Genomic DNA, 27,370 nt, shown 5'->3' on the forward strand with positions numbered 1-27,370 from the left:
CCTTGTATCCAAGCATATTATCGGTGTTGGAGACAGATCCACGAGGGGCTTACAAAGGGCAGACTGAGAAAGAAATCAGGGAGACAACACCTTTCACAATAGCCTCAAATAATATAAAACATCTTGGGGTATGATAAAGTAAACTTTAAAAAACTTTAAGACACTGAAGAAAGAAATTGAAGAAGATATCAGACGATGATGGAAAGATCTCCCATGCTCATGGATCAGTAGGATTGATATAGTAAAAAATGGGCATCTTCCCAAAAGCAGTCTACAGATCCAAAGCAATTCCCATCAAAATTCTAGCATAAGACCTTCATAGATCTTGAAAGGACAATTTTCAGCTTAATACAGAAATACACACACATACATGCTAGCTTAAGTAACCCTTAATAATAAAAGAAATGCAGGAGGAATTACCATTCCTTACTTCAAATTGTACTACAGAGCTATAGGGATAAAAACAGCATGGTATTACCACAAAACCAGAAATTTTGATTAATAGAACTGATGTGAAAACTCAGGCTCTTCTCCATCTTTCCCCCGGCAGGCCGACATCTATCACCATGAAGGTCTGGCAGTTTTAGCAGGTACAAGATCTACCTGGGACACAGGCGGCGCTATGCCAGGACCGATGGGAAGGCTTTCCAGATTCTTAATGCAAAATTAAGAATCCCACTCCACATTCCTTTCCAAAAGGAATCCTCGGCATATAAACTGGACTGTCCTCTACAGAATAAAACACAAGAAAGGGCAGTCGGAAGAAATTCAAACGAAAAGAACCCACCATGCAATCAAATTCCAACAAGCCATCACTGGTGCGTCTCTTGCTGATATAATGGCCAAGAGGAGTCAGAAACCAGAGGTTAGGAAAGCCCTGTGAGAGCAGGCTATATGGGCTGCCAAGGAAGCAAAAAAGGCTAAGCAGGCATCAAAGAAGACAGCAATGGCTGCTGCCAAGGTCTCCACAAAGGCAGCACCTAGACAAAAGATTGTGAAGCCTGTAAAGGTCTCTGCTCCCAGAGTTGGTGGGAAATGCTAGTGTGGTAGATCAGAGTTTGAAATAAAGATCTGTCTTTAACTCTAAAGAAAAGAAGAAGAAGAAGAAGAAGAAGAAGAAGAAGAAGAAGAAGAAGAAGAAGAAGAAGAAAGAAAGAAAGAAAGAAAGAAAGAAAGAAAGAAAGAAAGAAAGAAAGAAAGAAAGAAAAGAAAGAGAGAGAAGGAGAGAGAGAGGAAGGAAGGAAGGAAGGAAGGAAGGAAGGAAGGAAGGAAGGAAGGAAGGAAGGAAGGAAGGAAGGAAGGAAACTCAGACACTAATCTATGGATACCTGAATTTTTTGGTTTTTTTTTTTTTTTTTTTATGAAGAAGCTAGATATACACATTAAGAAAAAGAAGACAGCATCTTTAACAAATCATTCTGGTCAAACTGGATGGCTCCATTAGAAGAATCCAAATAGATCCATACTTATCACCCTGTACAGAACTCAACTCCAAATGGATCAAAGACCTCAACATAAAAACTGAACCTGATAGAAGAGAAAGTGGAGAACACCCTTGAATTCCTTGGTACAGGGAAAAAAGAAAAGAAAGAGAAAAAGAAAGAGAAAAAGAAAAAGAACCTTTCTGAACAGAACACCATTCACACAGGCACTAAGATTAACAATTAATAAATGGAACATCATGAAACTGAAAAGATTCTATACAGCAAAAGACACCATCATTTGGACAAAGTGGCAGCCTACAAAATGGGAAACTATTTTTACCAACTACACATCCAATAGAGGGCTAATATCCAGTATAAAGAACTTTTAAAACTAGATATCAAGAAGACAACTAACCCAATTATAAACTGGGGTACTGATCTAAACAGGAAACTCTCAAAAGAGGAAACTCGAATGGCTGAGAACCACTTAAAGAAATGCTCAACATCTTTAGCCATCAAGGAAATGCAAATCAAAACAATGCTGAGATTTCACCTCACTCCTGTCAGCATAGCTCTGATCAATCAATAAGCCAAGTGACAAACCAAGCTGATGAGGAGTCAGAATAAAGAGAGCATTCATCCATTGCGAGTGGGAATGAAAAACGTGTACAGCCACCATGGAAATCAGTGTGGCAGTTCCTCAGGAAGATGAGAATCCATGGACATCAAGATCCATCTACACCACTCTTGGGCATACACCCAAAGGCCACGTCATTCTCCCACAGACCGTCTTCCTCAACCATGTTCATGGCTTCTCTATTCATGAGAGCCAGAAATTGAAAAGAACCTAGATGCCCCTCAACAGAAGAATGAATAAAGAAAATTTATACATTTACACAATGGAATATTACTCAGCCACTAAAAATAATAATAATAATGAAATTTGCAAGTAAGTAGATAGAATCCAGAAAAACAAATATGGTATATATTCACTTATATGTGGATATGAGTTGTTAAGTCAATGATAACCAAGCTACATTCCTTAGAACCACAGAGGACAGATATGGTGTTCTTTTATAATAAGTTCTGTGTCTTTAGTATGAGAAGACACACTACCGAAAGAGAAATGCAAGCACCAACCTAGCCACAAACCCTTTCATCTGCAATAGTGTTCTGCCTGCAAGATCTGCTAAAGCAATGGTGACACAAAGCTTGTGGGAGTGGCCAACCAATGTCTGATGTGACTTGGGGCCCACTCCAGGAGACGGAACCCATGCCCACAAAGAACCTGAGACTAGCTAGCCCAGGAACCTAGGCTAAAGTCAAACACTACTAGTGTTCCAAAAGGAAAAAGACACAGCAGTAAAATGACTCCTAAAGACATGCTGCTATACTCATAAGCATTCCTTGCTCAGTCACCATCAGGGAAGCTTCCTCCTCCAGTCGATAGGAAAAACTACAGAGACCCACAGCCAGACACTGTGCAAAGGGTGAGAGACCTTGAAACACTCACCCTAAATAGGATGTCTCCACCAAATCTCTTCCCTCAGGAATCAGGGAACCTTGCAGAAGAAGAGGCAGAAAGAGTGTAAGAGCCAAAGGGGACGGAGGATACCAAGAGAACAAGGCTAAGTCAATGTGGTCCAGCATGGATCTGAGATCACAGAGACTGAGGCAGCATGCACAGGGGCTGCAGGGCCAGCGTGGGTCTGCATCAAGTCCTTTGCATATATATTTTGGCTTCTAGTTTAGTGGTCGGTTTTTGTTGTTGTTGGGGTTTGGTTTGGTTTGGTTTGGTTTGGTTTGGTTTGGTTTGGTTTGGTTTGGTTTTTTGAGACAGGGTTTCTCTGTGTAACCCTGGCTGTCCTGGAACTCACTCTATAGACCAGGCTGGCCTCGAACTCAGAAATCCACCTGCCTCCCCCTCCCAAGTGCTGGGATTAAAGGTGTGCACCACCACTGCCAGGCTCAGTTTAGTGTTTTTTATGGCATTCCTGAGTGTGCAGACAAATGGGTCTGTGTCTCTTGTGTCTTCTCTTGTTTGTTTGGTTTTGGTCCAATCACTCTGTGTTAGTTTTTATTTTATCTTATTACATTTTATTTTATTATTACCCATTACAAGCCTGTTTTTTTTTCCTACTGAGAAACAGAAAGGAGGTAGATTTGGAGGGGAGGTGGGGAGGAACTGGGAAGAGAAGGGGAAATTTAAATCAGAATATGTTATGTGAGAAAAACATCGATTTTCAATAAAAAGGAAAAAATCATGACCAAGAAGGGACTTGGAGATTATTTGACATTCCTCTTCCAGGTAAAGTCCATCCCTCACATTAATTGTCAGTCAAGAAGACATGCCACAAGACAACCTGGTGGAGCCATTTTCTCAATTGAGGTTCCCTCTTGCAAATGACTGTAGCTTGTGTCAATTTGACATAGAAATAGCCAGTGCACTGCACTCTCTGGGAAGAAAATCATACTGCTGGAGTTAGATCATAGATGTCAGAAATAATCCCTGAGCTTGCTCCACATCATGTATAAAAATAACTCAGAATGCATACAGGACCAACTGAAATGCAAAACCAAAAACTACAGGATCCTTTGAATGCCTGTCTTAAATCCCAGCGCATATAAGGATCTAGGCCAGCCTTGCCCAATCACATAGAGAGTTACAAGCCAATGTGGGCTATGATTACCCTGCCTCAGACACATACCCCCATACACACACATGCACACACACATACACACACACACACGCACACACACGCACGCACGCACAATAAATAAATAAATAAATAAATAAATAAATAAATAAATAAATAAATAAATAAAACAAATTGTTTAAAACTTTAAAAATTTAGAAGGAAATAAGCATAAAATTTTATAACTAGGTTAAGTAAGAAACCTCTTAAAGCAGAAAATAAGAGGGAACCGAACATTTTGACTATTACATAAAATTATAAAACTTCACCTCTTCAAGAGACGCCTTTTAATGTTGGCATTATTATGTGCCACTGTGGCACATAACTGTCACCCTGGCACTCAAGTACCCAGAAGACTGAGGCAAGAGAACAGAAATTTCTAAGCCAAGCTGGGCTACTACAGCCAGACCTGTTTCAAAGAGCAAGAGTGAGAGAAAGAACACAATCTTTAAAAGCTATGACAAAATAACCACGGAGTGGGAGGAGCCAATGCAAACTTGATTTTATATGGGGGGCGGGGGGGACCCTACCTTACACCTAGACTATTAAAAGAACTGCACAACTCAAGAAGAACGCAAGCATCTCAATTATTAAAACAGGCCTAATGCTTTTTATCAGAGAAAGATGCACGTGGCAGATGGACCGTGGAAAGGGGGGATGCTAAGCCTCATTAGTCACCAGGGAAGGGGAGAGGAGACTACAGTGAGCCGCCGCTGCTGACCTACTGTCCCTAAATACCAGCAAATCAGCTTTGGGGAGCTTGGTCCATCTCTCCAGCTTGTTCCCACTGACACCCAAATTGCTTCTGCATAAAACAGTGTAGCGTTTGAACATACATCCCTGTGTGTCACTTACTGATACTTTCATCCTGTCTAGATTACTTACAGAACCTAATGCTGGATAGATGTATAGATCTAGGCGAGCAGCTGTCCTCTTCATGGAATGGTGGCAAGGGGGAGACTATACGACCCATGTGTGCTGCACGGGATGCTTTTTGAAGTACGTTAGGGCCACGAATGAAAAGAATGTACGGTGATCTGATGGCCGTCGGTGTTGTCAAGCACGCAGCTGTTCTGAGCTCTCCCATCTTACTGTTGGGAGTGTTCAGCTGACAAGTCCGTCACTTCTTGTCAAGTAAAAATGTGAAGCAGGAGCCCAGGAGACACAAAGAGGCGCAAAAGCACAAATGGTTTTTGGAGGAGCTTTGTAACAGTCCCCACTTGGGAACGTCCAGATGTCTGTGTGACGGTGAAGCGATGAACAGTAAGTAGATAACCCATAGAAGAGAATCAGTCCTTCTCAGCAATGAAGACAGTGAAGTATGTAAGCCTGCCGCCCTGGCTTGGGGGAGGTTGCAACGGGTGGACTCTGGATTCTAGAGGAGCCTGAATTCCATAATGAGTCGTCTGGGAGAGGGGGAGGAGGAAGAAAGCAGGAGTGTGGTGGGGCTTGCTGGCTGAATCTGTCAAATCACATCCATCTGCACCCTGGAAAGGAGTCTGCTTTATAGAAAAGAGACCTCACTAAACATGGCTTTTTAAAGCATGCAAAACAGCGTGTGGGATACAGCTCAAATGTCTAGCGTGCCTTGAAGCCCTGGGTTCCATCCTCCAGTATGGCTTAAGTTAGACATGATGACAAAAACCTACAGTTCCAGCCCTGAGGGGGTGGAGGCAAGGAGATTAGACATTCAAGGGTATTCTCTTCACTTCTCCTAGCTTTCAATGGTATAGAAATCAGAATGGCTGGCTGTAGGCGTAGCTCAGTGGTACAGAAATCAAATCGGCTGGCTAGCGGTACAGCGTGATGGGGGAGCTTGTCCTCACCATGGCTGATCAGCTTTTGTTTCCTTACACAACACAGGACCACCTTCCTGGGGATGGCAATGGCCACAGAGGACCCTCCCACACCAATCATCAATCAAGAAAATGTTCCAGAGACGGGCCCACAGCCAACCGGATGGAAGCAATTCCCTAATCCAGGTTCCCACTTCCCAGGAAACTCTGATTTGTGTCAAGATGACAGAAACAAATCTTAGTGCAGTGGCACATAGCATAGTGACCCTGGAACCCTGAGAGGCTGAGAAAAGATTGTGAGTTTGAGGTCAGCCTGGTCTACCAAGTAAGACAATGTCTAAAGAAGGTAGCGGGGAGAAGTACAATTTGAGAGAATCATACCTGTAGGGGCTTCTAAACCAATCATTATGTAAATATTCATGTGTATTTGGTGAGTCCTAAATACTATTCCAGCCACTGGGAGTTGGGATTATAAAAGTACAAGTTGCTGAGGTAGATCTGATATAGGGAATGGCTTGTTCCAGGTGTTCTTTTAAAGTCCTCTCACTATCCTACTAACACAATTGTTAGCAAAAGCCATGTCTTTCCAGATCTGGAGACTGAGGCATAGGGAGATTATTTCCCTGTCAGGCTGACTAGGACTAGAGTCAAACCTGGAATTTTAGCCCAGAAATTCCAGCTCCAGGCACTTTCTCTTCAGACACCCTGCCAGGTTCTAACCTCTGCTGTGTGTGCCCTGAGGTACCTGGGAACCCGACTCAGAATGCCACCTCTCTTAGGTCAATTGGATGCCCTCCAACTCTCAGGCCTAGTGAGGTTAAGGTTCCCAGACTGGACTCCCAGTGAAATAAGATCCCACATGGCTTGGAGCTGACGCAAGCCGGCTGCCTCTCTACCTGCAGAGCTGCTGAAAAGCTTGCCTCTGGGGTGTGGAGGAATGTTCTGCCTGGCCCGAGAGCTGGATTTTACTATGGCCACCCCTCCAAGGCTCTGCCCACAAATAGCCTGTCCAATAACTCTGCTAGTTTCTGGCTTGACGGGATGAAAAGGATATGTCTGCCTCTGGGACGTCAGCACCACTTCAGGAAGCAGTGTGGGGACGAAGCCAAGGGCATGCTGAGCCAGCAGGGACTGCTCAAACTGTTCCAGCAGAAGGTTGGGGAAGGAGCCTGGAGGTCATGTGTGCCCGGGCCTCCCACTGTGCAAATAGGAAAGCCAGGTCCAGACAAGGGAGGTGGCTTGCTTCCTCCTCAGGCTCCTGCCGCTGCCTTGTGGAACACAGGAAGATGCCAGTCTTGGAAAACTACACCCCTGCCCCAGCCTACCTATGCAACTTAGCATCCAAATCCTTTTCTTTTTTCTGTTGTTCCCAGAGAGTGGCCTTGAACTCCACTCTCATCTCCGAGTCACAGAAATCCTCCTGCTTTAGCCTCATGGATTACAAACATGCACCATCGCATATGGATAGCATGCAGGTCTACGAGCCCATCTGTAGGATGAAGATGATGACCGCCCTGGAGAAGGCCACCAACCCTGCTCAGATGGCTATGGTTACAGCAGTCCCTCCTTGTGTGCTCCCTCACCTGGTCTGCCACAAATAGTCTGGGTTTCGAGAATTAGCTTCTCTCCATTGAGGCACAGCCTCTGTTTCACACTTTGACTCTTCCCTGGGTGTGGGAGGTTCTCAGGCTAGCAGCAGCAGCAGCCTCACCCAGGAGCTAGCTGAAAATGCAGAGGCTCAAGACCCACCCAGCCCTGATGAACAGGCTCTGCCCCCCAACAAGGGCCCCCCCAACCCCAAATGTCCTTCCTTCCCATCACTTTTTCCTTCCTCCCTCCCTTCCTTCCTTCCTTCCTTCCTTCCTTCCTTCCTTCCTTCCTTCCTTTCTCCCTCCCTCCTGGCCTTTTATTTTTAATTTTACTTCTTTACTTTAACAAAAAAAAAAAAAAAAAAAAAAAAGGTACTAGCCATGTATCCCAAACCATTCTCAAACTCTGGGGTTTAAGCAAGGCCAAGTGGTACACACGTGATCCCAGCACTTAAGAGGCTAATGCAGCAGGATTGTCCCAAGTTCGTGGCCAGCTACAGCTACATGTCAAGAACAGATCTCAAAAAGAAGGATCTGGGGCTAGCTCTGATGGTAGAGTGCTTACCCAGCACACACGAAGCCCTGGCTTGCCCCTGCCACCATCTAAACCTGTTGTGTCAACACTGGGAACCAGTAGGGTTATTTTGCTATTTGGGATTTTGAGTTCAACCTGGGCTAGGGACCCTGCCAAAAAAAGAAAAAAGTCAGGAACACCTGGATTCAAAGCTCAAGAGATCTCCCTGCCTCAGCATCCCAAGCATGAACTTTACATGGACACGTATCACTGGGTAGTTTTGGTAGACTGAACACTGGGCTTTAGTGATCTGCTACTGATAAGAAACATGGATTGAACCACACTTTTTTAACCATTTGGAAAATACTTTATGAATTTGTATTACCCATCTCAAGGATAAGGAGGCTAAACTTGAGGTAGGTGGTGGCATATCCCACACTGTGACCCTCTGTGAGTCCAGGCCTCTCTGCCTCAGTAGAACCTGAGGTTATGATGAGTCTGAACCCCGCTCTCCTGGTCTGCTTGTGATTCAGACACAAGCTGAGAGCTGGGGACCCCAGTCTCCATCTTCTGCCAGAGGAGGGGTGTGTTCCGAGACCAGGAAGGTGCTAATGACTACATGTGGTTAGACAAGCCTGAGATACTACATGGCTGACCTGTGGGTCATGGCGACCAATGGGCTCTGCTCCCCACCACAGCCATCCTTTCAAGTTAATGAGGAGCGCCAGCACTTCAGATCTGGCAAAGCTTCGAGCGCAGGAGGAAAGAGAAAGAGGGAGTGTGACAGTGGCCTTCCTCATCACCACACACCCATATTATAGTGAGGAAAGGGCGGTTCAGAGAAGTATGGCAACCTGTTAAAGGCCACAAAACAAATAAGCATGTATCTGGGGCTCACGTCCAAGCCTGCTGCCTTCTAGCCTTGGGATTGTCTGAGTTTTGAGCCTGCCATTCAGGCACTGCCCTGCCAGGAAGGCAGTCAAACTTGTGGCACAGATTCTTTCCACGACTTCTCCAAGTCATGGGGTAGCTAGAGACAGATCCAGGAAACTCACACTCTTTCCCTAACCCAAAAGACCAAATGCATTCTTCATTTCCAATGTCAGGGTGTCAAGGGCCCCCACCCATGCCACGCCCACTCAGAGAGGTTTGATGGTTTGAGCCAGAAGGATGCTGAGAATTCAAGACCAGACAGAACTATATAAGGAATGCTAACAGATACAGTGGTCTGAGCTACACTGTCAGACTGTGAGAGAAAGAGGGGGTGGGAATGAGGGGAGAGAGAAAGAAGGATAGGGAGAGGGAAGAGAAGAAAAAGGAGAAGAGAGGGGAAAAAAAGAGAGGAAGGCAGAGGGGAGGAGGAGGGAGGGAAGGAAGAAGGGGAAAGGAAGGAAGAAAGGAGGGGGAGAAAAGGAGGAAGGAGGGGAGAAAGAAGGAGGGAAAAAAGGCAGGGAGGGATAAAGGGAGGGAGGGAGGGAGGGAGGGAGGGAGGGAGGGAGGGAGAGGGGGGACAGAGAGAGGGAGGAAAGAGGAGAAAATGCACGCACACGCGCACGCACACACACACACACACAAATTGAGCTTTGGCTGGCTTCTCTAGTTATACGTCTCCCTTCTTCAGTCCTAAAACTGGGAGTATGCTCTGTGATGCCATCACTTCCTAGAAACACAGCAAGCCCTCAAGCCAGAGTCACGATGAGAAAGGCCTCTGAGCCCTCACACCCAGGCCAGACCCCTTCCTCTTGGTGCTAAGGCAAGTCTGCTCTCGGCTCACACCAACCTCGGCCAGCAAGCAAATGAAGCAAGAATGAGTGTGCACAGTGGGCTGGCCACCTAGCCCAGGGCTGGGCCAGGGTAGGAGCTCAGTGACTAGAAAAGGACACGAGGAGTCATTGCTGTAGTCACCAATCCAATCCAAAGGTCAAACCAAAGTACTGGAGCAGAAAGACTCTGACTGACACAGCAAAAGGAGGTGCCACCTCATCTGTCCATTCTACAAGGTCAACCCAATGACAACCCACCAACCAGCCCCCTCGAGAGAGAGCCCAGAAGCAGCTTGTACTCGGCTATGACTTCTGGGCCTCAGGTCTTGGTTTCCCCTGGCTGAAAACCAGAAAAGTGTAAGCTAAACCTTTTTTTTTTTTTTTTTTTTTTTAATTTTCCTTCTAGACAGGATCTCACTGCATACCTCTGGTGTCCTGGAACTCAGTATGAAAAACATCAACAAAATCAGCTGCTCAAAAAAAAAAAAAAAAAGATGAAAAGATGTAGTCTTGCTGGTCTAGCAAGTTAGAACCAAGCAGAAAAGGGCAGAGTTCTCATACCCGAAAGCCTGACCTGACATCTCACCATGTGAGACTCTAGCTGAGTGGTTCTCCGCCTTCCTAATGCTGCCACCCTTTACTGCAGAGCCTAGCGTTACTGTGAACCCGTACCATAAAATCACTTTTATTGCTGCTTCGTAACTGCAACGGTGTTACTGTTATGATTCATAATGTAAATCTCTGTGTTTTCCCATGGTCTTAGACAACCCCTGTGAATCATCGACCCTTCCCCCCCCCAGGGGGTCACGACCCACAGGTTGAGAATCTCTGCTCTAGCCTCTTTTCAGTCTTGGGTCTCAGCACCACATTTCCTCCATCTGGCTCCTTGAGGAGACAAACTGATACAATCTATAAGCAGCTACAAATACACAGGCAAGCAAGGATTGATTATTTCTTCTGATGCTCCTGTTTCCTCCTCCTCCTCCTCCTCTTCCTCCTCCTTTTCTTCCATCACCACCTCCTCCTCTTTATTTTATTTCTCTTTTTCATAATTTCAAAGGGTGTTCATGCAGGTAAGCAAGCAAGTACATATACCCATGCAAGATCGTGCAGAGGAAGATGCTCTTGGCCTTATTGTCTTGAGACAGGGTCTCTCACTAAACGCAAAGCTTACCATTTTGACTATACTGGCTTGCCATAGAGCGCCCAGGATCTGCTTGTCTCCACCCCCAGTGCTGGAGTTAGGGAAAGCACACTATGCTTGTTTGTTTGTTTGTTTGTTTGTTTGTTTGTTTGTTTGTTTTAATGTAGGTGCTGTGGAGTCAAACCCTGCTTGTATACCAAGCACTCTAACCCACTGAGCCATCTTCCTAGTGCTTTGTTTTATTTATTTGTGCCCATGTGTGTGTGTTTAAGTGCAAACAATAAGTTGGTTCTCTCTTTTCATCGCCTTGTTTTTGTTTCTTGGGTTCACCGTTTTTTGGTTTTTGTTTTTAATGTGTTCTTGCCTGAGACAGGTCTCACAATGTAGACCTTCCTGGGCTGGAACTAGCTATGTAGCCCAGACTGCTCTCAACTTGACTGCTTCCATCCCTCTAATGTTGGGATTGAGCTCCACTTCCCAGCACTGGATTTAGGGCACACGCCACCACATCCACCACCCCCACCCCCACCTTGCTTTTGACAAAGGACCTCTCTTCTGTTTCTGCCACTGTGCTATTTACTCCAGGCTAGCTCACTCATGAGCCCTTCAAAGGTTCTCCAACCCCTGCCTCCTCTCTTGCCATAGAAATACTTCGATTACAGTATCCAGGTTCCAGTTCCGGTTCTGGTTCTTGGAATCACACTGGATTCATTAGGCTTGGGAAGCTACCGATTTTACCAGGAAGCCATTTCTTTGTGACCCTTTCTCTGCCACTTTTCTTATGTTTGAAACAGCGTCTCGTGTGTCCCAAGCTGTCCTTGAACTCCTTCCATGGCCTCAGACGCGTCCTTCAACGTCAGAGTACTAGTTTGACACAGAAGCATCATCATGCCCAGCTTGTACAGTACTGGGGACCAAACCCAAGGCCTCATGCTTGTTAGAGAGTTTTCCCCTTCCTCTTCCAGCAACTGTGAAGTCACTTCCACTGAGATCATTAAGGAAGGAGGTGAAGGCTCTTGTGCTGGTTCCCAGGGATCGTGCTGGGATCTGCTCCCCCTCTTTGCTTGCTTGTTTGTTTACTTTCTGGGAGGAGTGGATGATTAACTATGCACTTGCCCTCCCTTTCCCAGCCAAAGCCGTGTTGAAAAGCCAATTCCATCACCTCCAATTGCTACAGCGCCTTTCCTCATCCAGGAGGAAATTAGGCAAGGAAGCCATCGCATGGCCCGGGTCTAGTTTTGAAAGGAAGCACAAGGCTGTTCCCACAGCCTCTCTGGCAAGGTGTAGGCCCTGTTTCCAACAGAATCTCAAAACAACAGCAGAAAGGACCTAAGAAATCAAACAATGTCACTCCTGCTTAAAAGTCAATAGAAACGGCAGACCCTTCAGACACAAGAGGAGACCACAGACTAAGATGTCTACCTTCATGTTCACGGTTCTCTGACCTGGAGGCCTGTTAGGCTCTGAGCTGCTGGAGGGTCTCCATCCATCCATCTCTCAGTCTACTCATGACCCACCCACTCATCCATCCACCCATCACTTCATCCATCCGTGGCATTTGCCCTTTCCCTTCAGTAAGCACTATGCTAAGTGCCAGGAAAGAGTAAGGCTTCAGCGGTCCTTGGCCACTTGGAGTTCTCCCAACAAGCCAGCACTGAGTCTCCGCCATGAAGTTGACCACAGTGTCAAGCTCAGGATAGGCATAAAGCATGTTTGTGGATTGAATGATGGAGCCCTCGTTTCTTTTGCTAACGCTTCAATGTTTATTGACTAAATATACTAGGTTATTTTTAAGTTAAAAGACTCCACATTTGGAGAAGTGTTTCAGACACTCCTCATTGTTATTTCTTACCAGCAGACAGTATAGTGGCATGCAGACTGAGAACGCTAGGTATGGAATCTAAAGGGCCAAGTTCATATGCTACCTATGAGTTGGCTACTCCTGAGCAGCTACTGAAAGACACTTCATTCTCTCAAATATAAGTGGGGAAATATTTGACTTGCCTAGTTCACTCAACAAGTGTGCATACCAAAAGGGAGCAACTTCTAGAAAGTATATTGTGCATAAAAGTGATGTGAAAGAATAAAATGTCTAGAAATTCCAGATGTTGTGAAACACAGGGCTGAAGCAGGAAGACTGGGTTCGGTGTCATCTGTGCTACAGAACACACACACATACACACAACCATTCCAGGACTTATAGAAAGTATCATTTAGTGGTGTTACTACCTATCCAAGTGTCAGCTATATAAAGGACACAAGAGAAAATAAAAGTGAGTGACCCAGTCAAGTTCTCTCAGCCAGCTGGGCGCAGTTCCTCCTGATCTGCTTGAGGGAGATTAAATGTATGTGTCTGTGGTATCACATGTCAGCCTGGCCAATCGTGACCCATTTTTCTCTCCATCTGATACATGTAACAACAGTACAAAGGGGTGTTGTAACCTTAATTGCTTGCAGTGTTTTGAAATCCTCAGATTAAAGCTAGGGAAGTCCAAAGTATTCTCTGTGTGTGCCCAAGGAATTGCACCAAGGCAACTTGGGTTCACTGGAGCAGGGAGGAACGGTAGCATGGATTCTGGGTTTCGCCAGGGAACTTCAGGGTTGAAGGTCCTGTTCATAAAAAGACCAGGACCAGCCCTTCTCCTGGTTTCATTTTTGGTTTTATGGATTTTTATTTTGGGGAGGTTGACTTCAGGGTCTCGTGGAGCTCAAGCTGGCCTCAGACTTTCTGTGTAGCTGTGACTGGCCTTGAACCCCTGTTCCTCTTGCTTCAGCCTCTGAAAGTGCTGGGATTAGAAGCGTTACCACACTTGGCCGGTTCTCCCACCGTTTGCTTATTTCCCACACGCTTCTTGTGCTCTCTGTTCTTTGTGGCTCCCGAGAGTCACATGGCCCGTGCTGCAATGACTCCGATCCCATGGGTCCTGCTTTCCTAAGTTACCTCCAACTGAATGTTGTAGCAAAGGATCAAAAAACGTGTCACCTGGCACCTCTGCCCAGAGCTGATACCTAAGCTTCATGGTTAAGGTTAGTTAAAATTTTATCTCACTAGAAAATCAGTTTCTCTGGGGCTAGCCAATCCCAAGTGGTCGGCCCTAAACATACATAGGGAGGAGCGAAGCTAAAGGACTCATTGGGTTGCTTTTATGCTCACATGTATATTAACAATAGTCAAAGAAAAGGGCACGAATTTGAGAAGAGTGAGGTGGATACGAGAAGAACTGGCAGTCAATGAGGGATAGAAAAGATGTGAATAGAGTCATCATCATGTATAAAATTCTTATAAAAAATTTTTTTTTATTAAAAAGATGTATCTCATGAACCAGGCATTTGGGAGGCTGAGGCAGGGCTGAGTTTGAGAGCAGCCTGGGCTACAACAGAAGTACCCTGTGGCAAACAAGTAAACCATTAAAACAAACCAAAAAATAACAGTGTGCCCTATAGTGGTTGCCTTGGGAACCAGTGCCAAGCAGGGATGGACAGGTCCTATTTTATGTTCTAGATCTGATGTTGTCTTCATGAGAATTCACTGCACTTACAATGTGGTGTGGTATCTGGTGCCACAGTCATGTACAGAGGTCAAAGGACAACTTAATGGTCAGTCCCCTTCTCTCACCAGGTGGGTCCTGGGGACCAAATTAAGCTTGTCAGGCTCGGTGACAGGCATCTACAGCCCAATAGCCATTTCCTCAGCTCTGTGGCTTCATTTACTGTTAAAACTGTATACTAACTGCTTTGAGGATTTCATACTTGACTTGCACACATTCTGATCTTACACACTCCCCACACCTTCCCGTAACTCTTCCATATCTACCCTCAATGCTCTCACCACTTCCTTCCTCTCTCCAGATTCCAGTGTTTGCTGTCCATGGGCATGGGCGGTCAGCAGGGCCTCAGCTTGGGGCAGAGATGGGAGCCCCTCCCCTTTCCTTGCGCATATCATTTTAATCCGACTAATTTGCTTTGTTTCAAAGAGGTTGTCAAGACATAGTGAAACGAGAAACCTAACTCAATCGAGTCATCCCTGTAACAGAGTCAATGTTTTCTAAGCAGTTTTTCCTTATTTTAATATTTATACTTACAGAGGGGGGCGGAGACGGAAAGAAATGCCATTACTAATCATATTATAATCAGCTTTAAAGCTGAGGGGCAGGTGTCTTCTGGAACCTACATGGCCCTCTCTCTGGGGGAATAAAGTGGTAAATATTCTATAATGTTCTTCTGGGGTATTCATAGCTTTTCTCAAATTCTCCATTTCTCTAACCAAAACCAAAACCAAAAAACCTGAAATCAAAAGCCAGAGAATTCATTTTATTGTTTTTGAAACAGACTTGCTATATAGCCCAAGCTGGTCTTGAACTCTTGATGTGCCTGTCTCAGCTTCCACAGTATCGGAAAGCCAAGGCAGGTGTGAACCACCCAAGCCTGTCAAAAGGCAGCCAATTCTTCAACTCTTGAACTCAAAAATCCATGTTACACTACCCTCCAATGCTTCCAACCCAGACCACAACACCCACCCACCTCATTCTGCATGTGAGCCCTGCCCATTAAAGCACACATGTTCAGACACACACACAAAAAGGCAGATTCCAGGCAGGCATAATTACACATGCCTTTAATTCCAGAGGCACAAAGACCTCTGTGAGTTCAAGACCGGCCTGGTCTACATAGCGATTCCATGCTAAGCAGGACTATATAAAACGAAAAAAAATAAAGTAGCCAACCACCTGTCTGACTCTCTTGTGTCCGTGAGACACTGCAGCCAGAAAGTCAAAGGGTATCTCGCTGTAGCCAGGGACAGTCACAGGAAGGCAGCGTGCACACAAAGGAAACTCACTATATTTCTTTACGAAACCATATTTATTAAAAGTTCTCTACAAGTTAGCAACGTTGTGCCACTATTACCTTTCCACACACGCACAGGAGACCTAGTGTTTCCAGCAGTCCGGGCGAATGCCCAGGCCAGCCCCGAGTCCTCAGCCAGGGAATGTATCACAGATACACAGGAGCTGGGTGATACCAACAGAGGCCTGTCCCTGCTCCTTCCCCAAGTCCCACCAGCCTCTCAAGATTATATTGCCAACAATCATTCACATTTCACATGGCTCTGGACACACAGGTTCCTCAGACAGACACAGACGACAAAACAAGCTGCAGAGCCAAATGACAACAATCGGACATCTGTATAAAAGGTAAAATGTATATACAAATATAAAGCACACAGTACGTGAGGTATACACGGCATTGTCTCCATGTTAGTAGTCTCCCTAGGCATAGCCCTTAAAGATGCCTGCCGGCTTCTGTTGTGTCATTTCTCACAATACAGTATTTCTGTTACCCGTTTAACCACCTGACTTCAGCACTGTCCTAGACAGTGGCAACTATTTCTTCTGTACTTTTTTTTTTTTTAATGCAACTTTCGGCAGTTTCTCTGAGAAGCTTCATTCCCTGTAGGGAATATGTTTCCGTCTCCAGAAGCATTTAGGCAGAGGCCAGGTCCCCCACCTGGGGAGATTGAAGCAAGGGATCTCGGGTAGGCAGCTAGGGGCGAGACTCTGCATCGGATGCAGAGTTTTAAAGTCCTTTCCAGCTACATTTTTGAGGTTCTCTCTGTCACTCCAGAGCCGGCTTCACAGATAGGGTCATCAACAACATGACACGTGAACCCCAAAGAGCCAAGCACGGGAAACTGAAGACCCTGGATGCCAGAGGCACAGTAAACCCGTGGGAGGTTGGCGTCCGGTTTCCTTTTGTCTGAGAATCTTGCAAGACTGTCTCAAACTCACTTTCTCTGAAGCACGAAGACGGTTCACACGTGCTCCTGAGAGAGCAGGCTGGCGAGTCTCCTCACCCTTGTCTGCACACACAAAATGTTCCACCCAGAGATGGTCCTAACGGTGGGCGTAGGGAGTGCTGGCCAAATGCTGCCATATTCGAGGAGAGCCTTAAGAGCTAACAGATTCCACATGATCAAATTAATTTCTTTAAAAACATCGCTGCCTGACTGAGCTCAAGAGTTCTGAAACAGCCAAGAATTTGAATCTCCTGATACTTTTCCACAATTAGCTGGTGACTGCTTTCATAGCTGCAGGGGATAGGTCCCAAGGTGGGGTTGTGGGGGGCATTATTGCATAGGAGGTCTTGGCTCTGGGGGAAGAGTCTGGGTTCAGGCAGGGTTTCTCACTCCATCTATTCCAATGCCGGAACAGAGTCATGGGTGAGTCTGCAGGGAGAGTAAGGGTTAAAAAAAGAAAAGAAAAACTTCTGGTAGGAGAAACTGCAGCAGCAAGGGGAGTTTGTTACTCCAACCGATTGCCACCTTGTTCAAATGCCACTGTGCGAAGTGCTTCCTTCCCATTCAAATGTTCAAGTTCACTACTACACCTGACCGCGTGGGATGCGCGTTGGCTTCAGAGCCCGTGGCACCCTTGCATCCGACACTGGAATAGTCATGATGGTTCATCGAAAAGGGGACACCTCTGTCGAGCAGCTAATCTGAGTGCATGCTGGTCAAATCAAGTCACTCAGCCCAGAGAGGTGACACCACATTGAGCCTCACAAGGACAATGGTGCTCCGTCCCCAAATCTGGCTGGCACCATGTAAGAGGGCCTGCCCATCATTAGAAATGCCATGTGTGAGAATTATGAGGTTTCTGAGGTTTTTTTGGGGGGGACTAGCAGAAGAAGGAACTTATGTCACTGTCCTCCTGGTACTCAGGAACAATCTGATCGGAAGTTCCTATTTCAGAGTCAACATAGCCCGGTTCCAGGACATACTCGAACCAGGGATGGAGTAAGATCTGAGGAGCTGTGAGTCTCTCAGAAGGTTCTCGTCTCAGGAGGCTTCGGATGAGGCACCTGGCTTTGGGGGAGACGTGCTCAGGAATGCAGAACTGTCCACGGCGGATTTTGGAAAAAAGGGCACTCGGATCTGAGTCATGAAAGGGGTATCGTCCGACCAAAAGCGTATAGAGCATCACCCCGAGGCTCCAGACGTCCGCCGCCTTTCCGGAGTAGGTCCCAGTAGTGTTGAGGATCTCGGGGCTCACGTAGGCTGGGCAGCCATGTTTATCTGACAGCGCATCATCTTCACCCTTGATGATGTGAGTATCTTCCAGGCTTTCCAGTCTAAGCTGGGTTCTGTGGGAGAGAGAAATGAAGCTATTATTTTCAGACCAGCTGCCATGGAACAAGCACTTCCCAATAACAGTGCCCACAGGCACTAACAGCCAAGGCCGTTGGAATGTCATTTACCCCTTCATCTAGTGAGCGCTGCCCTGCAAACAGCCAGGACGGGCGATTTCACAAACCAATACAAACTGCAATAAATGTTTGCAAAGTATCGAGAGAGTGCCCGGGGGCAGAGGGGATGATGCAAAGTCTCAAATAATATTCATGATGCTAGAGCTTATGATATCCTAAAAGGGTTACACAACTGACAAAGTTCACAGTGCAAAATGGGGAGCTGGTTTCAGGGGAAGACTGGCATGTTCTACAAAGTTGTCATGGGAGAGTGAGGGTATGCATCCTCCTTCCTCAGGTGGGGGCTGTGTATCCATCGTCCAGGCTACCAGTCTCTTACTGTGACACTGACTGCCCAGGGCTGTCGACACTACTGCCCCCACACCTACAAAATCTCATTCACCCAAGTCCCAGCTGCAATAACCAGAGGGGGATGGTGACAAGAAATGTTTAATAATTGCATTTATTGGGCTGTTTGTTTCACGACAAAGACTACTTAGTCCTGACAGAGAAGTTATGTGAACAAACGTGCGTGGCTGATAGATGTGAAGGCTACAGGGGCCCCTGAACACCCACCCCTAGGACTGTAGATCAAGGTACATGAGTCTTTATCCCACATGAGAATCTCTGTTTTATAGATAATCGTTGTTAAAGAAGTCATTGTAGAATGTGAAAGAAAGTCCAGAAACCAAGTCTACTAAAGAAACCACAGTCTACAAGACCTTTGGTCGAAGGAACTCTTATAAAGCTGCAGGTGCCTCCTGACGCAGAGCCAGCCACCCACATCTTCTTGATACCCCCCCCCCCGAACGCCCCCAGGACCACGTGGGGTACCTCTAATATCCGGGGCCTGCTTCAGAGAAGCAGGCCAATTTTAGTAAGTCACTTGTTGTGAAGTTACATGCAAACAGTTGGTCAGTTCCTTTTCCTATCAAAGGTCTGGTAGTTTCTTTCTTTTCTTTCTTTTTTTCCTTTCCAGCCTTCCTGTTCCCTGGAGTGTAGTATACATGTGCTAACTTCGGTATGTCCTCAGCATGACCTCCCTGTTATGTAAAATACCCATCGGTTCTGTAAACGGAAAATATGACTCAACCCTCGGGTGTCTGCCCCTGATTGGCTCCTGTAGTACTAAAACCCTGCACCTGTGCTGGCTACAGGAATAACGTCAGCCTGCCATTGCTTAACCCTCGGGTTACCAAACCCTATGCCCATGACACTGGCCTGTGCAATGCAGATTTCAAAAGCTGGTGAGGAGGTGTGTAGTGCATGTTTCAAAAATAGGCATCGCCATTATCAAAGAAGCACACACCAGCCAGGAACCGGACACTTCTTCACAGCAAACAGTTTCTCTTTGCTAATCCTGTGTGTTTCGATAGTCAGTGCAAGGTCAGATACAAACACACACACTTTGGGGACCTCTGTAACTGTTTTAGGGGGGCCCTGGTGTTACAGGTAAAAGTGCACAGTTAGGGCAAGTCCTGTGTAACTGTATTCGAGAAAGTAACTCACTCCCACAGGACAATTCTACAGACAGGCAATCTCTATCCTCCCACCACGGACAGAGTCGGAGTCTGGCTGCAGAATGAAGTGTGGTTAGCTCATGCTGCTTCCTGGGTTCTCTTGGTGAAGCCTCCACTTCAGATCTTACTGTCTCCTTATTTATTCCCTTATCAAGCACATCTTGTCCTTTGTGAGGTAAGCCAGGAACTATATTTAGCAGTGCACGCTAGCCAACTTCCATTTATTATTCAATGTGGTTATTTTCTGAAGATGGAGTTGATGAGATGTCTTTAAAAACTCACCAGAGAATGGGAAACAACTACTGGGAGGTGTGGGGTGCGCCCAGGCTCAAATAGAACGGGAGTTTGCTGTGAGAGGGATGGTTGCTATTCTGCCAACACAACAACACAACTAGCTCTGTAATGTCTTCTAGGTACAGCAGAGGCAGGGCACGGAAGTAAGAATTTGAGCACCTCTTGGGAGTCAAGGACAAGTGGACACCTTTTCCCCAAAAGACTGACCTTTCTGACAAAAGGAGATAAACCTGAGCCTGAGACAGGGACAGGAAGGGCATCCTGTCAACAGGTAGCATCGAGAAAAGCACCAACACACCTCTAGGCTTCCCTATGCTTCATCCAATAGAGCAGAGAATAAACTGGGCTTGGCCATCACTTCCCAGATGCAGGACTTAGTACTAACAGCAGAGAAGACCTGAGCCCTTGGGTTTATCTTGCACCTAACGGCATGACCTGTGCCTTTAGGGGTTTTGTTTTATTTTGTTTCATTGGGTTTTTTTGTTTTTTTGGGGGGTGGGGGGTTGTTGTTGCTGTTGTTGTTCCAAAAGGCCACCAGAGGTGCTGTGTCAGCTGCCTACCTCTCCTCAGTGGAGAAGACGAACTTCCTGAGCTTCAGGTCCCCCAGCACGATGGCCGACTGGTGGCAGTGGGCAACGGCGGAAACAATCTGCTTGAAGAGCCGAGCGGCCTCCTCTTCCCGAAGCCGTTTCCGGCTCCGCACATAGGAGTGCATGTCTCCAAAGTCCTTCTCGAAGAAGACGTAGGCCTTGCTCTCACCAAGGAGCACCTCCACGATGCCAGTGATGTTGCTATGGGACGGTAGCTGGATGTAAGGCCTGATTTTGTCCTGGTAGTGTTTAATGGGGAACTCCTGTGGGGAGAAAAGTGACCTGTTTAAGGGATGAGAAAGCCAGGGGGCCGCCTCCAAGGTCCTATCTGAAGCTGGGCTGGAGTTCTCAATCTTTGGGCTTTCAATGGCAATAAGCCCCATTCATATATTCTTTTCTGGGTACCCCCTCAGAGCTCCAGCTGTTAGGATACCCTTACAACAAACCTGCTACACCTTGGGATCTGGGCCAGCATACTCCCAGAGCCCACCCCCTACTGTAGGGTGACTGGAAGAACTCCCTTCTGCAAATGCTTTTGTCTTTTAGGGGGCCATCAGCTCCCAGGAGCCAAGCAAGCCCAGCTCCCTACTGTAGCTCTTCCTAGCAGACAGTAAGTAGCTAGGGGAAGGTACCCCCAGCATCCCTAAGGGTGAAAAATCAACAGCTAAACATGCATGCATCTCCTGCGAACCCAGGAGGCTCAGCAGAGCACAGTCAAAGAATGTGGTGACTTTGCAGCCTCCACGGGAAGCTGAGGCAGCAAACACGCAGAGCTGTCATTAGTCAGAAGGAACCGATGACTTGGAAGGAGAGACTGACAAAGCAGCCTTATGCAGCCTGCCTATGGCTGCGACTCAGGTGGAAGCAGCCTGTAGTTACTTTCTTACGGGAGGGGTTAGGCACCTCTCTAGGTCTTCTCTTTTTTCCTGTTTGTTTCCTCGACCCCCATCTACCCTGGTTGCCCCCTCCCCCCAACGGGTAGCAAATCCTCTAAGAAGCTGGCTGGTCTCTTTAAGGGCCTTTTGTTCAGCCCGGTTACTCATATCCTAGACGCAACTGGAAATGGTGACACACGGGCTGTCACCATCTGGATTCGGCTATTATCTGCTCAGAGGAACTGGAAGGGGTTGCACAATGACCCAGACCAACCCCACCTCTGAGGTGGCTGCTCTAGTACCAACTTGGGAAAAAAAATATCTCTGCTGCCTTCTCCTCCCGCCCCATCCGTTTCTCTCCCAAAACTGTTCTCATCCACCAAGAAGAAAAAGAGTTTCTCTCTGGGCTTGACCACGCATCAGAGATTTCACGCGGGTGGACAGTAGGTGGCAGCAGCAAACGGAGAAGTGGGGCGCTGGGGGGGGGGTGGCTTTCAGGTGAGTTGTTGGAAACCCAGATGCCACTTTTAACTCCAGGAGAATGAAAGGAGTCAGTGGGGCTCTCAATGGCCCAGAGATAGGGTGTCCGGCTCACGAAGAGCACACTGCGCAGCCGTCCTGGGCTACGCGCTCTCCCGGAGAGCCGGGCCATCCTGTATCTAGTTGTACTCCTAATGTTGCAATGAAAATTGCCGGCCTCAAACTAAAGCAAGTGGAAGCGAGCCTCTGGAAGTTTTCCAACACTCCGATGCTGGCCAGAAGCCTTCCCACGCTTAAGACCACCCCATCCCAACACTTCCTGGGGTGGGCTGTATGCTGGTCCCAACAGGAGTTCAAGTCCAGAATCCCCTAGGTAAAAAGCAGCCCGACTTGGTCTATGCAGAACCCACGCCGCGAGCCTCCGGCAAAGAGCTTGCCAGTTGCTCCAAGTCCCGAGGAGGCACACACTGCAGGGCGTCCTTCCAGGACAGGGGGAGGAGGGGGATGAGAGCAGGGCAATGGCATGGCTCTGGAACCCACTGCAATTCCAAACTTAAATGGAACGCCACGCGCTAGCAATACAGAGCGCCAAAGAAAAGAACAGAGATAAAAGAACTGAACCCTGCACTTCCTCTAGACCGCCTAACCCTCACGATAAAAACACTCCACAGGAAAGCCCTCAACCTCCAAAAAGACGAAGCTGACCAAAATACCCTCCTTATCCAACTCAACGCCCTTATCTGCTTTGCCAAACCCAAGCGCTGGCGGGACTGTGATCCCGGTGGGCCGGAACCTAGGCACTTCTGTGGACGACCCAGACCCGCAACCTCCGTCCCAGGATGCTTACCTTGCAGCGCAGCTCGCGGCCGGTGTGGATGCACAGTGCCCGGGACACATGCTCGCGCTCAGCTAGGGGTAGCAGCAGGTAGTCAGCGATTCGGCTGGGCCCGGGTGAGCTCACACAGCTGCCGCCGGTTCCCTGCGTGGAGGGCGGAGGCTGAGGGCTGCAGGGCGAGCCAGGGGGACTGAGGTAGTCGGGGGGACTCGAGCACTCAGAGAGGCGCGGACACTTGGCCGCCACGGCCGCCGGGTCGTCCGTGTCCAGCAGGCGCTTGGCCGGGGTTCCCCGGGCAGCCGGGAACAGTAGACCCGGACCGCGGGGCTGCGAGGCGCCGCTCAGGGCAAAACGCACGGGACCGACCCGCATCGCGGCCCTGGCCGGAGCGGCCCCGGCTTTGTAAATCCCTGGATCCGCGCTGTGACTTCTTCCAGTCGGCGGGATGGAGTTTGCAGATAGAGCTTGGATCGGTCCCCAAGAGGAGCCGTTCCAGGACTCTGGCGTTGTCCACAAGAACCACGCTGGCCACGCGTCCAATGGTGGGAGGCCGGCTAAGGTCTCCAGAACCCCACAGGCACCAGGTCTGGGCGCCTCGTTGGCGGTGGCCGCCGCTATTGTTGCCGAAGCTGTGGATAGTCCGGGACGTGGAGGCGGCCCGAGTTCCCTGGTGTTGAGCCTCGAGGACAGGATTCCGCAGGCTCGTTGGCTTCACCGAGCAAACGCACTTCCCAAAGCAATTAGTCTGAAGTAAAAGCCGGTACAACTTTTCCGTGCCGCTCGGAATCCTGCGCGCTCCTGGGCTCCAGGCGTGTGAGCGAGCGAGACGCGCTCAGAAAGAGAGAGAGAGAGAGAGAGAGAGTGACGGACTCTGAGTGTGTGTGCCGCACTGATCCCGGCCAGTGCACTCCTTCTCCTTTTCCTCCACCTCCTCCGCCTCCCGGTGACTCACGCTGTATACACACACACACTCACAGCCCGGGCTGTGTAAACAGTTGGGAAGCCGGGTTGTGCAATGAGGTGGCTGCGACGACTCCGGCCCCGTCGCCGGGCTTGCAGTCACCGGAGCGGAGGGAGGGGACTAGGGGGGAGGGGAGGTGGAGTTGGAGGCTGGAACTGTAAGGGGTGGCCAGAAGCCTGGGGATGCTCCCGACCGCGCGCGCCGAGGCGCAGGTGGGAACGTCCTGGGACGCCTTGGGCGCGCACACACGCCCCCCGGGTTGGGCTGGGCAGCAGGCTGCGCGCGCCCCACCGCAGGCCCGCGGGCCGGTAGCCCAGGGAGGGGGCGGAGGCACAGCTCCCGTGACGTCAGGTTCCCGGGGAAGTGGGCGGGAGGGGCGGGGCAGCGGGGGCGAAACGACCGCTGATTGGTGCGCGCGCATCATTCACACAACACAATGGAGCACCGAGCTCCCGGCGGCCGCGCGCACCTCCTGGCTGCGCACCGGCTGCTGGCTGAGACCCAGTGGTCACGCCTTTACCCTAGTGGGTTGCCCCCCCTTCCCCGCCGTTCTGCACTTTGGGGAGCTCCCGATGGAGCTGTGGGCGCCGCCGAGTCGCGGCTGCAGCCGGAGGAAGGGGCGAGAGGAAAGGTGATGAATTCCATTATCAGTCATTCACCCCCACGCGGTAGTTCCGGGGAAGACCTGTGCGTGGTAGTGAATGTGGCTTTTTTTTCCTTCCCCTCTTTTCCTGCCCCCTCCCAACTCTAATCCCCAGCGTCTGTTCGCTTCCACAAATAGAACCTTCTGTTGGATGAAATAAAAGCAAACACTGGGCCTTCTGCTCTGCCTCCACCTCCACGCCCCTCCCGCGCCTGCCGCCCGCCCGGATTGCACGGAAATAGCCTCTCCAAGCTCCTGGGCCGCCCCTTCGCGGTGACTCGCCGAAAGAGCTTCCTGAGCTCCGGCCGGTGGGAAACAAAGGATGTGGGGAACTGGCGGAAGGGGCCCACGTGGCTGGCGCCAGATTCCTGTCCCCTCCCGCCTGCAATAACGCGCCCGAGGGTCTAGGGCGCCAATGCAGCCAGGAGTATTGGATACTGGGGTACGGGTCACTCTATTCACTGCCATACTATTCACTCTGTACTACCTGCACGCGAACAAGGTCGCATGTATACTTTCATATAGTTTGAGTTGTGTGCTCTTGAAACTGGCTGACCTTGCTCCCTGGAAACAGCTTGCAGTCACATTTTGTGTTGCTGGGTTTTGTTTGTTTTTTCCCCCCTCCACTTCTTTCGCAAACCAGGTCAGTTTGGAGTCTCTGGATCCTCACTTAGCATAGATACCTATTATCAATGTCCTTTCTTGCAATTATGCTGAATAATTAATTTTCTAAAACCAGGTCAAACCCAAGAATAAATCCTTTTCATCATTAATTCTCCAGTCATTCAACAAACGCTAATTAAGCATCTCCAAGGGTTAGGCGCTGGGGATTAGGAGACTTAAATTGAGACAGTAATGATAATTGGCATCAGTTGTGGCCCAGGGGGGTGCGGGCTCCTTACTCTGAGCATTTTGCGTACGTTATGAACTTTAGTTTTACACTCACTTCATAGGATTACATTTTGTTCCATTTGATTAAAAAAAAAAAAAAAAACGGAAGCCTAGAACCTTTAGCTTCCTTGCTGTGATTCAAAGGCTACGGGAAGCAGTCCGTAGTCCGTAGGGGAAGCTTCTCCGGCACTCTTGTAGACTCAGAGGAGACCACAATTTGCAAAGAAAGGAACTGTTAGGGAGGCCTCCATCGGATTATGCGAACTGCCCAGAGGAAATCCATCTAAGAACAGCAGCTTGGCTAGGAGAGGGAGCTGAATCTTGACAGGTTATGGGGACCAAGTATGTTTAGGAAGTTGCACTAGACCCTGAGGGTTTTTATCTACCTGATAAGATTCTCTCCTGAAGGAATCTTAGGATGTACTGAGCTGCCCGCTGGGCCTGTTACTGGATAATGAACCCAATACTGTGATGGGTTATCTTAACCTGAATGCTGTATGTACCTCCTCTCCCTTAGTTAGCCTCTTCTGGGAGATACATCACCACAAACCACCGTTGCCATGACACCTCAGCTAAACATGTGCCCCGTCCTCCTCTGCTCAGCTCCCTGGGATGGCCTTCACAAACTCACTGAATTTTGGTTTTTTTGGGTTGGGTTGGGTTTTTTTTTTTGTTTGTTTTTTTTGTTTTTTTGTTTTTTTGGTTTTTTTTTTTTTTTTTTTTTTTTTTTTTTTTGGTTTTTTTTCCCCAGTATGACCAGTGGGAGGCTCTGGAAGACCATGAGCAGGTAGGAGGCAGAGGAGAGTTACCAGGAGACATCTTTCTCCCTGCTTGGGCATCCAGCTATAGCAACCTCTCTGTGTGATGATTTCCTGGACAGCCACGCTTCTCTTTGAGACTAGATTTTTCTCCCTGATCGCTGCAAAGAAATAGCACTGCTGTGACTGAAAAGAGCAAGGAGGTGGTGGAAAGATAAAGCCCTGTCCTCTTGCAGGGACCTGTACCCCCTCTGCATTCCCAGTTCCAAGCTCTCAGCTGGAGGCACCAGAAGCCTTCTTAGATTGCCTTAGATGAGCCTAGCTAGTCCCTCTACCCTTTCCAACTCCTTTCCTGCCATCCCTTGCTGGGTACCACATCCTCCATTCCAGTTTCTCATTTCCAACGGAGTGTACCTCCTGAGGATCCTAGTCTACCACATCTTCTCTGCATGGCCTGGCCCGCTCCAACAATTCTGGCCTCCTGGGATCAGGTGATACCATCTTGTCCTCCGGTCCTAGGGTGACAGCAACTTCCTGACGCTAAAATCCAAGTCACCCTCAGGACTATTCTTTGTTCTTTGATTTCTGCTCTCCCAGTACCTTTGGAACTAGTTCCTCACAGGAAATTCTTGGTAAACTTGCTGACCTGAATTCTGTTTCCTCGTCTAGCCCCTTCCCCAACAACACGCCCCCCACATACACCCCTCCAACTCAGTGCAAGACTATATACTGGATTCCTGCAGAGAGCTTCTGAACCATGAAACCATCCTTTCAGCCAATAGCAAATACCTACTGTGTGTCAGGGTACCTACTAAGTGCTGTGGACAAAGTAAAGGTGCCCTCCTCAGTTCCTCTTTGGCACAACGCTAGAGGAACCCTTGAACCGTGAACCTGAGAGCATCAGGCTCTGGCCTAACACTGAAGGACTCACGGAGGAAATCCACATCCTGCATTCGTTCAGGTCTCACTTCCCTTTCAAGACTCATCTTTTTCATCTCCTGGTCTCTGTCCTACTCATGCCAGATCCTGGCAGGGCCCCAAACACACCTGCCAATTCACACCTCTGCACAGTTGCCCAAAATATTCCCTCCCACTAGAATCTTTCTTCTTCCTCTGCCAAGCTAATGAGCTCTTACTCATCCTGCAGAACACCTTCTGTATTTTCCCAGCACCTGCAGTCAGGTGTAAATTGCATCCAGCTGCAAGGACATCCCATCTCCCGGGACTCTTTCCACTGGACTACATTTCCAGGAAAGAAGGGTCTGACCAGACTCACTCTAGCCCCCAGCTCAAGGTCAATCACAAAAGAGGGGTTCAGCAAGTCCCTGTGGGACGAGGGTCACCCGCAGGGACTG

At 48.3% G+C, this 27,370-nt stretch overlaps 1 protein-coding gene and 1 pseudogene across 1 annotated transcript; one reads left to right on the top strand and one right to left on the bottom strand.

Moving 5' to 3' along the window:
- The first annotated feature begins 551 nt into the window (after positions 1–551).
- Positions 552–1,042, top strand: LOC110310050 (large ribosomal subunit protein eL24 pseudogene; annotated as a pseudogene).
- Positions 1,043–15,767: 14,725 nt separating this feature from the next.
- Positions 15,768–23,924, bottom strand: Trib1 (tribbles pseudokinase 1). Its single transcript, XM_021183924.2, has 3 exons — positions 22,775–23,924; positions 20,543–20,835; positions 15,768–18,066 (listed from the first exon to the last, which is right to left on the bottom strand). The coding sequence occupies exons 1-3, from the start codon at positions 23,132–23,134 to the stop codon at positions 17,601–17,603; spliced, it is 1,119 nt and encodes a 372-aa protein (XP_021039583.1). The 5' UTR covers positions 23,135–23,924; the 3' UTR covers positions 15,768–17,600.
- Positions 23,925–27,370: the final 3,446 nt, after the last annotated feature.

Source organism: Mus caroli, unplaced genomic scaffold, assembly GCF_978045245.1.
Source record: "Mus caroli unplaced genomic scaffold, Mus_caroli_1 scaffold_16, whole genome shotgun sequence".
Classification (NCBI taxonomy): Eukaryota; Metazoa; Chordata; class Mammalia; order Rodentia; family Muridae; genus Mus; species Mus caroli.